The 17,252-nt window shown below is 42.5% G+C and overlaps 1 protein-coding gene across 2 annotated transcripts in view; it reads left to right on the top strand.

Annotated features, from left to right (window-relative positions):
* Positions 1 to 17,252, top strand: part of DOCK1 (dedicator of cytokinesis 1) — a 277,133-nt gene that overhangs the window by 196,270 nt on the left and 63,611 nt on the right. For both annotated transcript variants that reach the window (XM_071749684.1, XM_071749683.1), the window contains exons 30-33: positions 2,225 to 2,303; positions 2,905 to 3,005; positions 6,813 to 6,871; positions 13,054 to 13,202. In XM_071749684.1, coding sequence (XP_071605785.1) covers positions 2,225 to 2,303; positions 2,905 to 3,005; positions 6,813 to 6,871; positions 13,054 to 13,202 — 388 coding nt within the window. The remainder of the gene's footprint in view (positions 1 to 2,224; positions 2,304 to 2,904; positions 3,006 to 6,812; positions 6,872 to 13,053; positions 13,203 to 17,252) is intronic.

The following is a 17,252-nucleotide window of genomic DNA, read 5'->3' on the forward strand; positions in this document are numbered from 1 at the left end:
GAATGGGCTGCCCAGGGAAGGGGTGGATTCTCCATCCCTGGAGATATTTCCAAAGAGCCTGGATGTGGCACTCAGTGCCATGGGCTGGGAACCACGGGGGGAGTGGATCAAGGGTTGGACTTGATGAGCTCTGAGGTCCCTTCCAACCCAGCCCATTCTATGATTCTGTAATCTCTTCTTTTGATGTTGTTTGGTGGAAAGTTGGGAGGAAAGTTTCCTGCCTTCTGACACAGGGCAGGAGAGGCTGGTGTTGGTTCCTTCCCACCAAAGCTGAAGAGCAGATGCTGCCTTATTTGTTCGTCATTGCTGTTCACTAGAATTAGTATAGGGAAAAAAATGAGAGTTACAATTTAAAGAAAAATAATGGTATATAAAGTAATGAGATTGTTCCAAACCTTAATTAGATGGAGCAGATTGAATACATTACAGGGATGTCTTGAGGCAACATAATTAAACTGTAGGCATAATCCTCCCTGTGTTGGAACTGATTTTATCTTCATAAGACAAGGAGTGTTAGATGGCCCTTCCTACTATGGTTAATTACTAATTCTTCTAGGAAGACTTGCAAATCTCACAGTCTTACCAGGCTTTAAAACCACAAAACAACCCCCAGTCTAAGTCTGCATATCAGAGTGTTGATGTTGATTACCTGGGGAACTTCACTTTCAATCTCAGGATGTGCTACAGCTGGGTAATTGAATCATAGATTTAAATCCATGGATCTGCTGGGTGTTACTGGGCATGCTGAATTCATGGCATTTATAAAATCTCTTCATGAAGTTGTTTCCAGATATGTGCACTGAGAAAAGGTGCTGGGGAATAAGGTGCAGATGTGCTGCTCCTCAAAGGGCATCTCTGCCACTTCTGGATGCAAGTGCAAAGGTGCCTGTGACATCTTAGCTTTAGAAGGAATTGTTGGAAAATATATGCCTACCTATAAAAATGTATTTAATTTGTTCTTTAGCCTTTTATATTTTATTTTTTCATCCTTGAGATTTTCTTTTGTATTATTCTAATTTTTCTTTTCTTGTTTGAATACTTTTCCTTTCTCCATTACACTGCTGTGGGGATGATCTGACTTCATAGTGCAGACATAACCTAATGGTATAAAAATTTTTTGCCTTACTTACTACACATAAAAACCCCTCTTTTAGCATCTTGATGCCCATGTGTGATCTGGAATCTTCATTTCTCTTGGTTTACCAAACATTTAGCTTAATATTTATTTATCTGTTTCAGCAGAGAGCACTAGGTGTCTTATAGTCAGTAAAAAATCTCTCAAACTGCCTCTACTGGTTTGTTTTAAATAATTCTGATGTTTGTTTGTCAGCCTGTAGGAAGATTAACTTTGGTATTTGCATTTGATAGTGAACTCTCTTTTAAAAGAATGCTATTGGGAGGGGAAAAAACCAGTAAATGTCCTGAGTGGTCTTTGTCATTGCTGGTACTTCCAGGAGACATAAATCTCAACCACAGTCTGCTCAAATAACAAGCTCATTTGTCTGGGCATTAGCTGGCAGTTTCCTAGCATAAATGTAAGGTTTTCAGGAGGAATCAAATGTTTATTTTGGAAATGGAGATGAGGTTACCCAAGAATAATATGTTTACTTTTCAACACCATGAATATGTAGTGACCTACTTAAACTATACCACTTGGCTTTGTTTTTAAAGCTTGTCAAGCCAACTCCTATTGCAATTGAAGAAGCATCTTCTTTAAACAAGCAATAAACTGCACTGGGTGCTAAATTAGCATTTTAGAGCAGTGAAGGATGTTTTGAAGGTTGTCCTCCAGCAGCTTTTTTTTTGTCTTGTCAGGCCATCAGTAAAATAATAATTGCTTCATGTGTCTACAACCATGTTCTGCAAATTCAGGCCCAGGTTGGATGCAGTGCTATGATGCTGTAACCTTAAAAATATATAGATTTTTTTCTAATAAATTGAATTCTTAATGATCTCTTGATCATCTCGAGGTATTTTAAAGACAAGTGATTTTATCCCAAAACATCCCTTGTGCTTCTGCATATGCTAATTTTCTTGATTAATTTTGAGAACATCTGCATATAATTCTGGATACTTAACAGTGGTGGGATCACACTGCTTTTCAAGTAACAGCTACAAATTCCACTTTCCAGACAGACTCGGATTTTTGTCTAATTGGGATTCCAAATATACAAAGGTACCCCAGAAGAGGGTGTAATTATGTCATTTTCTCTTGATCTTTCAGAGTCTTCCTGCGAGCAATTAATCAGTATGCAGATATGCTAAACAAAAAATTTCTTGATCAAACTAACTTCGAGTTACAGGTAAGAGAAAACTCTCAGTGTCTTGGGGACTGATGTTAATGTTCTCTTCAAGTTGTGCCCTAAAGCTGTAATTTTGCTGGATGGTTGAGTTGTTGTAAACCTGAGGTGAGCAACTAGCCTGGTTCACAGGTTCAGGATGAGACAGTTGTGTCCTAGAACAGCATCAAATCTTATTCAGAGCATCATGGAAAACTCCTTCAGGAGCAGGAAAAAGTGGGATATCCTCCCTTTTTCTGCAGCAGATGCTTTAATAGAATTATTTTCCCAAATGTGGAGCCTGAGGCTCAGTGTCTGAGTCTCTTGCTGGTGAGAAGAGTTTAGGTCGTTTGTTCAGGATCCTTATTTTTTTCATATTTATGTGTTTCACATTTATTTTTACTTGTCATCAACGTGCAATGGATTAGGGTTTGTAGATGGGAAGCATTCAGTGAGGAGATGTGTTAAGAATATATCAAGAAATGCTTTCTCTGTGGTGCCTCTTAGTTTCCTCTTTAAATATTTATGTGCATAATTTTGATAGTTCTGAGTTGTTTTGTAGGTGTGCAGAAAAACATTTCAGAGAATTAATGGTATCTATTCTTGTCGTTTTGGGGGCTGTCAGCTTTGGAACAACTACTTCCACCTGGCTGTTGCTTTCCTCACCCAAGAGTCTTTACAACTGGAGAATTTTTCAAGTGCTAAAAGAGCAAAAATCCTTAACAAGTAAGTCCTGTTTGTCATCTAAATCACGGACAAGAGCTCGAGGTCTATTAACATAATTTTAGTTTAATTTCTTAGCTAAATCCATTCAAATTGAGATGCAATCATGGCATAATGAAAGGTTGGTTTTAAAAACATGAATCAAGTCTTGCATGTTTTTCTACCCTTGAATCAAGATCTGAATTACATGATTCATTTCTGATGGAAGGCAGTATTTTATCCTGCAGGATGTTCATAAAGTCAAGACTTCTCAGAAGTATTAACACATGACAAAACTGAATTTTTAAATCACTTCAGCTCTGTGCTTGTTCTAATCTCATTTTACGTGAGATTTTGCTTAATCCCTGGTGGCCTTTTAGAGTGAATTTTTGTGACTCCAGCCCTGCCACATCCCTGAAGAATGGCTTGGGAGAACTGCAGCCTTGTCTGCTCCCCTGGTTAAAAGGGATTACAGGGAGCTTCAACTACCCAAGTGCTTTTCAGAATCCCACAGCAAATGGAACCTGTCAAAAGAAAAAAAAGAAAAAAAAAAATAGGAGTGGAGCAGAAATATTTTGGTCAATGTCTGTATTTCTCCTTAATTTCCTTGGGGTGCCAGGGTATTAGAGCTCATCATTAATGGACTAAACACTGGAAAAAGCCACTTGTGTGCTTCCTAATGCTGGGGGGGGTCCTTTCCCTGTGTCAGTGTTGAGAGCCTGCAGGAGCAGTTTGTTCCAAGTCAGGTTATTGCAGTGAATGCAGAAAAATGAGGATTTTCAAAGCTAGGATTCCCTCAGCAAGTGCAGCTGAAATTCCTTCAATGTACAATATATATTATATATCTCTAGGGGGAAAAAAAAAGATGTTTGTTATCACTTCACTTTCTAAACTGAAGCCTTTTTGTATATTAGGATGAGAGATCCCAGTGAGAATGGGCAGAGTTTGTCCCTGCTGCAGTGCTGTGGGATTTTAAAGGCTTTTTGCCTTTTTTTTGAGGGTCTCAGACTTTGCCCAGAAGAGAAAGGCCACTGTGTCCCATCCCCCTTTTTTTTTTTTGGTGTCTAAATTTTGCCCTTCAGACTCAGCCCCTTCATGGTGAGTTTTGAGGTTCCTTTGGGAGCTGTGCTTTACCCTAAATATTGAAACAGAATTTGTAAGTGTTGGATGATCCAAATACCTGTGGATGATACGAATTCCTGTGACTCTTGGGGAGCTTTCTTGATGGAAAAAGAATATTTACAAGTGCAGTGGAAAAGTGATGTCAAGTGGAGCTCAGGGTTTTTGCACTTGGGCTATAAATATCATAAATAACACTATAGTCACAGGTTTGCCAAAGGAAATCAGGATGGTTTTGTGGATCTAGGTAGATTTTATTTCACTGGATTTCAAATTTAGGGAGTAAAATGGTTTTTGGACAAGTGATGTGAACTCCCTTTTGTAATTAAGAGTGTAAAGGAAACTTGCAGAGGGCAAAATGTTCCTGCCTGAGCATTGGGGTGCAGCCCAGACTCCTGGCCTGAACAAAAAACCAGCAGCTGAGCTGGGGTTGGACTGGAAATGACAATCAAATGCATTTGGGGACTGATACTCCTCTTCATGAGGACAAGAACCTTGGGCAGAAGTGTTCTGCAAGTGCTTTCTCTGTGCAGCTGAGCAGGGTACCTCGTGGCAGAAACTCAAGGACTCAACTGACATTTCTCACTGCTCATACAAGTAAATAGATGAAGTGGATACTTAATGAAGTTTGCTAAATTGTGACTCTCTGTTTATAAAGATTTTACAAGTTGTTATTTCCAGTTTAATCATGTTTTGGAGGCAGAAACCGAGACCATAAATTCTTCAAGACACCATAAAAGTATGATCTGGAAGCAGTAACTTTTACTGCTGTGTGAAACCACAGCCAGTTTTGTGCCAAAGCAATGCAATTAAGTGGTTATCTCAATATCATGCTCACCCATAGTTTTAAATATATATTTAAATCAATATGTCAAACATCTAATAATTAAAAATCTAATTATTGTACTGTGTAGGTTTTGCTAAACATTGCATTTAAGCACTGGATTATTAACGGTGCAGAAGAATCACTTTAATCTGTGTTAATGACAGGGAATCTCACAGTTATCCCACAGCAATCCCACAAGTTGCCAGATATTATCATTCCCCTCATCTTGTTATTTAAGTAATGATCTTTAGCACAGCAAAAATATCCTGTGCAGCATATGCACTTCTGGAGCTCATCATGGTTCTGATCCTGTCAGTAATGAAGGCAATAGGATGTTTTCCATTCATTCACTTTTCCTGGTATTAATGTGGGGTGTTTATATGAGTGGAATATTAAAATAACCCTGGAGGGAGGTGGGAGGTGTTGGTGGCAGCAGGTGGGGAGCAGAGCAGAGGCAGCAATGCTGGAGGAGAATCTCCCACCTCTCCCTGGCTGATGAATCCTGGGTCCACTCTTGGTTTAGGCTGGGCAGGACCCAAAATCCCATTGGGACATCAAAACCTCCTCTTTCTGATTTTGCACATCAAGGCACAAGCTGTCACAAGATGTTCCTTGGTGTGTTTTCTAGGACATGCTAAGGGTATATAAAAATAAAATAGAGCCTGAGGCTGTGGAGAGCTCTGTTATGCTTCCTCCAGCCATTACCAGTTGGAAAAATAGGAAGTGCTCACAATTAATTTCTGTAACCATCCCTGTGTCCTGGGGGACCATGGGGGAATCTAAAAATGTAGCAAAGAGAGGTTTGGCCCAGGGGGGTGTTGGGTTTGTGTTCTCCCTTTGCTAAGTCTTGCTGCAGAAAAAGACCATGAGGTGAGGAGCAGAAGCTCTGGTGGGGGGGCCTTTTGGGGTCCCCTGGGCCTCCCTGTAAAGCAAAAGTTGAGGATAGGTTCAACAAGGCCAAGTGCCGGGTCCTGCACTTTGGCCACAAGAACCCCATGGGGAGCTCCAGGCTGGGCACAGAGTGGCAGAAAGGGAGCTGGGAGTCTGGATTGCCAGGAAGCTGAAGAGGAGGCAGCAGTGTGCCCAGGTGGCCAAGAAGGCCAATGGCATCCTGGGCTGGCTCAGGAACAGCGTGGCCAGCAGGTCCAGGGAAGGGATTCTGCCCCTGTGCTCAGCCCTGGGGAGGCCACAGCTTGAGTCCTGTGTCCAGTTCTGGGCCCCTCAGCTCAGGAAGGAGATTGAGGTGCTGGAGCAGGTCCAAAGGAGGGCAACCAGGCTGGTGAAGGGACTCGAGCACAGGCCCTATGAAGAGAGGCTGAGGGAGCTGGGGCTGTTCAGCCTGAAGAAGAGGAGGCTCAGGGGAGACCTCGTCGCTCTCTACAACTCCCTGAAAGGAGGTTGGAGCCAGGTGGGAGTTGGTCTCTTTTCCCAGACGACTTTCAACAAGACAAGAGGGCACAGTCTTAAGTTGTGCCAGGGGAGATTTAGGCTGGATATCAGAAAGAATTTTTTTACGGAGAGGGTGATCAGGCAATGGAATGGACTGCCCGGTGAGGTGGTGGATTCTCCATCCCTAGAGACATTTAAAAAGAGACTGGATGTGGCACTCAGTGCCATGGTCTAGCAACCCACCGGTGGGTCAAGGGTTGGACTTGATGATCTCTGAGGTCCCTTCCAACCCAGCTAATTCTATGATTCTATGATTCTATGATTTCTGGATGCCTGGCAGGGCTGGTGAGGGAGGCTGTGCAGGGGTGAACCTCAGCCTGCTCTGTAATTTCAAATCGTTTTAAATTCTGATCAGGTTTTTAAATGAGATGCTTCTGTGTATTGATGTCTAATTTTTATGTTTTTTCTTAAATGATGGAGTTTGTTTTTTTTTTAAGGTATGGTGATATGAGAAGGCAGATTGGCTTTGAAATCAGGGACATGTGGTATAACCTGGGTAAGTAGCCGCAGCACCTCTAGCTTGATGTTTTCACTTTGGGGTTGGATAAACCAAGTTAGAGATGGAACAAACTGGCTTTTTCTTGAAATAATGGTAAGCTTCCAAAAGGCATTTAAGAAACAGGTGATGTAAGAAAAAAACCACCTGTGTGCACTTCTCCTGCTGTCTGGAGTGAATGGTTACAGATCTTTTTTTTCATGGTATTCAATGTCACACTAAATGAAAAGAAACTGTTAGGATGATGCCTGTTGAATATCTTTTTCTTCTTAAATGTGTATTTATACAAACACATATGTATACACAATATATACACACCCAGAGATGTGGATGCTGTAACTGTAGCAAAATGACTGTATCCAAGGGGTATCAGTAATTTATCCTGGAAATTCTGCTTAAAGTCAGATTTTCAGTCTTTTTTGGGCTGTATCAGAGTGACTCAGAAAGAACAGCAAAGAACTGGAACTTGGACATCCCTGGAGTTCGTAGGGAAATTAGGCAAATCTGGCTATCTCAAGCCTGTGGGTATAATTTAGCTATGTAAGGACTGAATTTCATAAGAAACTGAGTATTTGCTGTGACCTGAGTGTACTCATCTGCCAGATTTCATTTTCCTGAGCTTAACAGCAGAGACACTTCAGCTCTTCAGAGTTTTATCAAAAGTTCCTTAAATTTTCAGAAAATAAATGTGTTTGCCTCTTCATTTCTCTCTCTAGCTGAATTGCTGTTGCTGAAGCTTGAAAAAAAAAATCAGCATATATGAGAGAAGGGAATGCAAGAGTTCATAAGTATTTGATGTCAGAGCATTTGCATCCACTCTGCTGAAGTGATGAGAAAAGGCTTCTGAGAGCAGCTGAGTTCACTTTTTATTAGAAGCATCTTCTGTAAATTAAGAGTCTGGAGAGCAGATTAAAGCACAGGACACACCTGATATTTGATTTGACAGCTCAGGAGATCAGAGTTGTGCCTGATGCTGGCCCAGCTAGCTCAGGACACTGGCAGCCCTTTTGTCAGGAATTAAGCCAAATCCTTCCCTGTTCCAGGCTTGCAGTTGTGTGTTCAGCTCTTCTCTTTACCTTTTCTGCTTTTCCTGGAAATTACTGAGCTGATAGGAGGAAAGTTTGCTACAAAACTATACATCTGGCCATTGTTAGATGAGGTTATTTTATTCCTTTTGGGGGCCAGGGAGCATCCTGTTCTTTTTGCTCCTGCTGCTGACACTGCCTGCTCTTGGACGGGTGATTTTGCTGCTCGAGGTTCAGTTTTTCCCCATAAATAAGCAGATGATAATCATTTCCCCTGGGGTTTTGCATCGATTGGCGTGAGGGGTCGTGTTTTCTTCAGCATTTCTCTGCTGTCAGGAACGCTTTTTATTTTTAATAGAGGTTTTATAAACTGAGATAATTCAGGTAGCTGACTCCGTGCCCTGCTCTGGCTCTCGTGCCCGCGATTCCCTAAGCGGCTGCGATCATTAATCCCAAACCCCCCGTGTTGTGGGAGTCAGGGATTTGCTGCTCTTCCCAACAAAAGCTGCAAGAGGAAGGTAAATGAGAGGCAGGACCCCGATCCAAAGCATTCTTGTGCTTCTTGTAATGAGCAGTTTGCTTTTTCTCATCTCCTTTGTGAGGCAGGCAGTCCCTGTCGGTGGTGTTTAACTTCTGGCTTGTCCCCAATCTCCTGTGTGTCACAGAGCAGCCAAGGAAAGGTTCTGACTTCCCTGCTGCAGGGGAATTGATTGGGGGATGCTCAACACTTTTAACCTTAGCAGCTGGACTGCATTAGTCAAATTAGGAATGTATTTGTTCAGGAACAAAATCAGAAGTGAAAAGCTGGGACTCTTGCGTGGGCTCGAGCACCTAATTTTTATGACTGTGCCAGGGAGCATAAGATGTGATGAAGCCAAACAACTCTGACTTTTGATTTAGGTATTAAAGGGTACGAATAAGCCTTGAAGATTAATATTTTGTCTCATCAGTTTTTGCTCATAAATACCACGATTAACGTGTAATGCCTGCTGAGTTAAAACTCCCCAGCTGGGAACAAGACAGTCCTCTAGCTGTAATGCACATTGAAGAATATAAGTTATTTGCTAATATTAAATAGTGAAGTTGAAATTCTGGGTATTTTTTGTGTGGATCTGGTGCAGTGTTGGCTGCAATATTCATACCTTTATAAATTAAAAAAAAAATTAAAAGTGCACATAGAGTGGAGAGCAGTAAGAGTTGACTGTGTGCACATGCTTTAAATACTGTAATTGAGGAGCAAGAGTTTTGTTTTAAACAGAGAACCATCTGAGATCCAGCCTGACAGATTCTGTATTTAAATCCTAGTTGTAGCTGTCCTGCTTGATATCTCACCCAATGGGATCCCCAAGGCTTTAGGTGGGAGTTCTGGGATGCAGCAGCCTGCAGAGCTCCCCTGCTTTGCCTTCCTGAAAGCACTGCAGGGCTTGTGTGCACCAAACCCAGCATATATTTGTATTTATGGGCTCTTTTCCTTCCACATCACACCCTGAACTTAATGTATTCTTTTGAGTCACTGTTTTGTTGGAACTGGGGCTCCTTAGACCCTGATGAGATGGTATCAGATAAAGTAAAACCCCTCTCCTCTATCTTGGAAATGTTAAAGCTCAAAAAAAAAAAAACCAAACATGTCAAAGAAACTATAGTGACATTGCAGATAATATCCTTGTGGTAAAGTTGGTCAAAGAAAAGCCAGCTCAGGAAAAAAATGTGGCTTTTATTGTTGGCATCTGAATCAGCTGGAGGGAGGTGGGAAAGCAAAATCCCAGTGCAGTGGTTGCTGCTGTCCTCCCACCAGCTCCCCACTGGCCCAGCCCTGTCCCTGACGTCAGAAAAGGTGCAAAGGCAGAGACAGGGATGTTGTTGGAGGGAAAAGCAGGGTTAAAAATAGACCTGAACTTTGGGTGTTACATAAATAGAATTCATTACAGATAACACTCTCTGAATTAGTCATGCGTGTTCAGAGCTGACCCGAGTGAGGGGGGGGGGAAGGTTGCTGGCAAATGATTCCGTGGGGTTACTGGCCCAAAATCTAATTAGAAGAACCTGGGAAGTGGCTCTCGGAGGTTAATCAATAAAGGCAGCACTGTGGGGTTGGTTTCTGGGGTGTGAGCAGTCAGAATGAGGATGTCTTGTGGCAAGGCTGCTGCCAGGGGAAGCTTTTGCATGTTCAAAAGAATGACTTTTATTTTTGCGTCTTTGGCTCTTAAAGCAGCTGCACAAGTTGGATTTCAGAAGAAAATCCTCGATTTTCTTCCAGCCTTGGAACATGTGGAGTTTCTGAGTGGGTGTTCCCACACTCTCAGGGTAAAAAAAAAAAAAAAAAAAAAAAAATCCAGTTTGTTTTTGGGATGTTTATGAGAAAGTGCTGCCTGGGGCAGCAGCTGGGCTGGGTGCTTTGGAAAGCCAGAAAATGTTTCTTTTTGTGTTTTGCTTTCCTGCTCTTCTGTGGCACAACATCAAGCTGGATCCCATCACCACAGCAGAGAAATGCACGTGTGCCATCTCATCCCCAGTGTGTGCTGTGGTGTCAGAAGGGATTCACACAGGGCTCAGCCCTCTCCTGCATGGTGGACAGACCCTTCCTCAATCTTCCTCCTCACACTGCTCGAGGGAGAAAAGCAGTGGAGATGGTTTCATCTCTTGATTTGTTGTGTCCTGCCTTCCCTTGGCCACCTGCAGCCCTGCCAGTGCCTGGCTTCCTGCTCTGCTGGGAGGTGGCCCTGCCCATGGCAGGGGATTGGAACCAAATGAGCTCCAAGGTCCCTCCAACCCAAACCATTCTGTGATCCAGAGCAAGGCAGCACCCCTCCAGTAGGTTGGTCCATGGGTTTTTTCCATGAACTCTGGTGGGAGCCACCCATGGACCTTCCAGCCCCTCTGAAGAGCTCCATGGGTTTCCAGCAGCATACGAGGGATTTTTCTCCAGTGCAGTGTAAAAGGAACTTTTAATATTTTCTGCTAATAACTCACACACTTCTGTTCCTTCCAAGTCCCTCTGAATTCCCTGTCCCAGAGGCATTCTGTCCTCTTCCATTTAAAAGATCTGCTCAGTCTTCTGGAGAAAAGAGGCTGAGGGATGACTTCATTGCAACCCGGGGCTTCCTCATGAGGGGAAGAGATGGGACTGGCACTGATTGATTTGCTCCTCTGACCAAAACCAGGATTTGGGGAAATGATAGGGAGCTGAATCAGGGGAGATTTAAGTTAGTATCAGGAAAAGGTTTTTCACCCAGAGGGCAGCTGAGCAGTGGAAGAAGCTCCTCAGGGAAGTAGTTACAGCACCAAGCCTGCCTGACTTTAAGAAGAGTTTGGATGATGCTCTCAGGCACATGGTGTGATCCTGGGGGTGCCCTACACAGGAAGAGGAGTTGGACTTGATGATCCTGATGGGTCCCTTCCAACTCTGCATATTCTATGTTCTATGTTCTCTGCATATTCTGTGTTTCCCATATCCCAGGTACCACCTGGGAGGTGGCACCTCTAATAAGGACAGTGGTGAAGGTCAAGAGGGTGGTACAGCTTCATGGGTGGTGGGACTGGGTGCTGCTGGCTGCACCCTGCAGTGGTTCCTGGAGTCACCCTTGGCTTCCTTCTCCTGGGTGGAGGTGTTGGTGAGCACCTGGGAGGGTTCTCCATGCCTGTGTCCTCAGCTCAGCTTTTCAGTGACTCCTTTCTGAGTGAGAAGTTCAGATGCCCCCAGCGAAGAGGGAAGGGGATCAAAGATATATTTTTTTAAAAATAAAATCTTTTGTGAATTCACCATTTTTCATGCCTGAAGGTCAGAAGGTGGTAGTTACTTTTCTGAGGGAATCCCTGTGCTTGAAGCGATGGAAAAACCCACGGTGGCACACGCAGGACTTTGTGCCATCAAATTTGTGCCTGATGAATAACTTTAGTCACTATCATTTGTTTTCTGAAATATTGACTCTGACATTTTTTCAGGCGTAATACAAGGAAACTGTCACCTGAGAGGCTGAATGTAATAATACTTGTAAGAGAGAGAGTGGAAAGCTTTCTGCCTCTCTCTTGGTGTTTGTCAGCAGTAACCAGCATTCAGCATCATACAAGGAGCAATTTTAGCTGAGTATTAATTTGCCCTAATAGGATGCTAATAGGATGCTGAAGCTTGTCAAATCAAGTAAGTTGTATCTGCTAAAAAAGAAGTATGTTTTGTTGGAAAAGGATTTCTTCTTGATTACAATTGTTGAGATATAAGTTAGTTCTGGTCAAAAGTGAAACTGCTAATTAAAGACTTCCCTGGTTGCTCCACCTGGTTAATTAAAATCTGTTTCTGACATAAACCACTGAGCATATAAGCTGAGGGTTTCTGAGAGCTCAGCTCTGGAGGGATTTGCTCTGAACCACAGCAGTGGGTGCAGGAGCAGTGTGTGTGAGCCTGATTAGTGGGGAGCAATTAATACTGAGTTTGGGAGGAGCAGCTCTGCACCAGCATCTTCCCATGGAGTAGCTGAACAGATGATTTGCAGAATAATCTGCATTCTCTACATTTGATCTAATAATATGAATAGTAACTATATATTTTTAGTCCAGAAGTTATGATGAACCATTTTCCTCTTAAGGTTTAATTTTTGGTCTGTGTGTGGAGAGCGTAGCAGGGAGGGTTGGAGGAGGTGCAGGTTTCTCTTGGGAAGATAAATGTGAAATTAAGTTTGCCAGGCAGATCAGCTCTTGAAGAAAGAAGACATATTGTCAGGCTGGTGAGCTGTGGTTTCATGTCTCGAGGCTGTGTGAGCATGCACTTGTGGTGACACTTTGATAGACTGACACAGAATATTTTATATGTGGCAAAAGATACAGAGGTCTAAATAAGTTCACACAAGTGATGTGGCTTTTAGCCTCCATCCCTACCAACTGTGAGTTGTGTTGAAAAAAAAAAAACCAAACCAAAACCAACCTTGAAACTTAATACAAGTGTGTAAATAGAGGTTGGTAGTGGAAAATGTGGCAAATTCCTTTTAATCTGGTTTTGGATATGCTGCATTCTCCCCTTGTGGCATAAATAATAAAACCTGTTACAGCGGAGTCAGAGCTTTCTCAGGCTGCATGAGAATTTATCAGTTCAGCTTTTATAACAAAGATCTTCTACCAAAGCTGGTGGCTATTGGTTAACTCAGAAATGCATCTTCTCTCTTAAAGGTCAGCATAAAATCAAGTTCATCCCAGAGATGGTGGGGCCTATTTTGGAAATGACTCTGATCCCTGAAACGGAGCTTCGGAAAGCCACAATCCCCATCTTCTTTGATATGATGCAGTGTGAATTCCATTCTACCAGAAGCTTCCAGATGGTAAGCAGGAACCTACAGATAATTCAGCTTTTTAAGAAAGATTGAACTTTGTTCTTTGACAAAACGTAGGAATTGTTGTTATTTTTTAATTTTTCTAAAGAATACTGTGATTATAGAATTGTTTTTTTTCTATAACTCTTGAGTGGCTGTAGAATTTTCATCTGTTGGTTTTAAATTTGTGCCAAAGGAAGAATTTGCATGAAGTAAATGGAACTGTTCTTTATGATACAAAAGGAGGGCAAAGACAGATGTCTTACATTTTTCACTGTGACTCAGAAAAGGAGTCTGCTTCTGAGGTAAATTGGACATCACGGAAGGCAGATAATGTGGCAAAGAAACTGCAACCTGTAAGAATTTATCATCTCTAGTATCTTATAGTTTTGATACTCTTTACCATTTTATGGATTTTGAAGAGGGGAATAAAAAAGTGCTCCAGCCAGTGTTCCTTCAGGCTAGACAGGCACTGCAAAATCTCAAATACTAATGTAGTGTTTTTATTCCATTTTATTTTAACATGCTGAATAAGCACACAGAATCTTACCCTGATGGCATCAATTTTGGGAGAGAGACAAGTGGAGCGAAAGAAAGTTTCCTGGCAGCACTGACTTGACCTTTTTTCTTGGAACTTTGCCTTACAGACCAAATCTAAGACTTGTTAGGCCAAGTAGTGTTAGGGCATAAGCTCTGTAGCTCCTCTGCATCAAAATTTTATCAGTTCAGGATATGACCTCCTGAATTTTGCAATAAAAGTTGCTGAATTTTACAATAAAAGGTGCTGCATTTTGTTTACATTTTTCCCTTAATATTGGCACTTTTCTTCCTTGGATGAAAATCTCCTTTCCCATACATTTGTTGTGAACTGTCCTTCATTAGCAGCTCTCAATAAATCTGTAGCCAGAGTAAATTAATATCTGTGTGGAGAGATTTAAGTGAGGGAAATGGCATCAGCTTTATTACTTGGATTTGTTATGTGCTGGGTAGTGTGTGGAAAGGTTGTGAACTGTATTTTGGATCCATCCAATTACTGCATCATCATTTTTTCTTACATTTGACTCCGATGATCCTATAAAGATTGAAATGCTCACTGGGACACCACTTAAACACTTCCCTGTCAGATGCTGTGGTTTGTTGCTTGTCATTTTTTTATTTGTACAATTATATGGATCATGAAAAATCCGAGGGTAACTTTATAGCTAAATTTATGGCCCCATCTTTTTGTGACAGAAAGCAACCAGCTTTGTGGGGGATAGCTGGGTGATTTTAATAAATGAATGTCTTAAATACTTCACACATTCTTTTTGCCTTTTGAGAAGAAAAATGCCTCCTGCTTAAGTCAGAGCTGCCTTGGATTTTAGGCACTCAACATATATTTCTGTCAGTATAGCTTCTTTCTTTATGGGCCTAGCACTGGTCTGACAGGTGCAGTGGCAATAAACCTTTTTTTTTTTCAGTGCATTTGGAGTGAACAGTTAGGTCTGATGTGGGGAATAATCAATCTGTCCATTTACAGCTTGGCAGATAATGGACTTATACAGTTTGCTGAGTATCTCAGATGGGTCTTGGGAGAATGAAGAGCACAGCTTGTAAAAAAGCAGGGAATTAGAGAAAAGTCTGGGTTGGATGGGACCTCTGGAAGTAACCTGGGACAAACTGGCCCTTAGATTGGGTTGCCCAGGGCCATCTGAAGTTCTGTATGGGATTATTCCAGTCAGGGAGGTTTCACCACTTTTCTGGGTGGGCTATTCTAATGTTTAAGATGTTTCTTTTATCCAGATGGAATTTCCCTGAACCTGTTGCTTGCATTGTCACTGTGCACCCTTGTGAGCAGAGGAACTCCTCTCTAACCACCTTTGAGATGTTGGAAAGCTTGAGGCTGCTTTTCTCTAGGTTCAGCAAACCCAATTCCTTCAGCCATTCTTTGGACCAGGTTCTGCTCATCCTTTGCCCTCTTTTAGACCATCCTCAGTTGGTCAGTGCCTCTCTCAAGCTGAGGCAACCAAAGCTTGATGCAATATTCCATCCATGGCCCAACAAGTGGAATAATCCTGTTGATCCTCTTGCTGTACTCTCGTTGGTGCAATCCAGGACACAGTTTGCCTTCCCACTCTTCTTCAAGTATAGCTTGGTGTCCACCAAGTGGATCCTTTCCAGCAGAGCATCTTTTCCTGCTGTAGAGCATCTTTTCCTGCTGCTTGCAACTCAGCCACCCCAGATTCAGGACTTTAAATTTCTCTCCCTTAAATGAGAAGCAGCTTATTGTTGGCTGTCTTTCAGACTGTCCAAGTCATTAAACCACCACCCTTTGAGATCAGCAATTAAGCCACTTTTTCTACCCACCTGTCCAGTCTGTATCTTACCAACAACTATGTTTTGAGAGATGGGACCAAACCCATTGCTGAGATCCTGACAACCCCAGCTCTGCATCCACTGAGCTGGTAGTTTGAGCACAGAAGGCAAGGAGGTTGGTCAGATGTGATTAAAGTGTGGTAAATCATTAGTGCCTTTTCCCAGTCACCTTCTCACTCTCCATGTACCAGGAAAAAGCTCCCCCAGGGCTTGCTCCATGGTATCCTCAGGAGCTGAAATGGGTCTGCCTGGCCTGGAGCTTTCTGGCTCCTCTGGGTTTGGTGTCTTTTGCATTTAAGTGATAGAAATAGATATTGATAATTGAAGTATTAGCAGGAACTAGGCAGGCTTTCATGCTTGATGTGTCATGCTGTAATGTGCTGTGTTATGTTGTCTGCATGCAACTACCAATTACCATTGTCCAGCATTGCTTTCAAAGAGAACTTCCAAAATGAATGGTTGGCTGCTGTTAAACAAATCTGCCAGAAATCCAATTATCTAACCTTATTAGTCACATCAAAAAGGGTTTAGATTGGCTCCGTTTCTCCAGCAGATGTAGAAACCTCATGATGTGTGGGGGAGGAATTGATTTTTTTTTTTTTTGTGCAGAACTTGTGTGCTGTGCTGGCTGGTGTTACAAACAGCTTTCCCCATGGCAGTTTTAATTTCAGGATGAATTGGTTCCCCGGGTAAAACAAGTAACAGAAAGAATTGGAGGGGTTTTTTGGTTCTTCCAGTGTACATATCCCTGAGAAAAAACAAAACAAAAAAAACCCAAAAAAGATTTTGCTGTTCCTTGCAGAACTAAATTAAAGGCTGACTGAATTAAAACCTGGATTTGCCCATTTTTGCCTACTCCTTCTTAGGGTGCTTTGAAGCCTACGTAAGGCTTCAAAGTAACCTGTATCTCAAAGCATGAGTCTGAAAGTGAAGTCAGTGTGGGACTGCAGCTGCCCAGTAGAAGATGCCTCCTTCTCCACTCTGCTTTTTTCCCTTTGCTGTGTTACCAGGGAACCTCCCAGATCAAAGGGAATGTGTCAAAGCCACAGGAGTGATAAAAGAGAATTGGTTTGATTGTTCAAGGCCTGGTCAGGTGAGAGTGATGGATCCCATGGTCCAGCAGGAGAGGGAATTCACCACGGAACAGTTGTTCAGCTGGGATGGGGTGTTGGGAGCATGGAAACTCCTGACCTTCTGCCTTCAGTGCCTGATCCATCCAGCTGTTACCTGCTCTGGCTCCATTTCTCATCATGCCTTCCCTAAACTTTCCTTTCTTGGCCCTGTGTCATTGCTGAAGTCAAGTCCTGCTTGTTCTGAGCTGAAGGATTCACAGTGAGGTGCTGGGAAGGAACTGGGGCAGAGCAGCATGGAGGGAGTAAGAGGAGGCAGGTGGAGAATTTGGGCAGGTTCTCCCTGTCTCACTGCATCATAACAAAGTTTCTTCTAAGCTGGTACAAATCAGTGAGCAGAAGGAACTATAAGGAGCCAAAAAAAGCCTATTAACAAAATAACCTGAGGGGCTGAGTCGGAAGGCTACCCCAACATAATTTCATTTCTCATCAAGGACAGAAGGGTCCTTTATCCTTCTAGGTAAATCTGAGAGGGGTACCCCCCACCCTGCAGTGGTGAGTGAGAAGAAATTAGAAGCCCCAGCTATCTAGTTTCAGGCTGAACAGCCTCAGTAAGGAGAAGCAGCAGTGTCTG

The sequence above is a fragment of the Heliangelus exortis genome, chromosome 7 (genome assembly GCF_036169615.1).
Source record: "Heliangelus exortis chromosome 7, bHelExo1.hap1, whole genome shotgun sequence".
NCBI classification, from domain to species: domain Eukaryota; kingdom Metazoa; phylum Chordata; class Aves; order Apodiformes; family Trochilidae; genus Heliangelus; species Heliangelus exortis.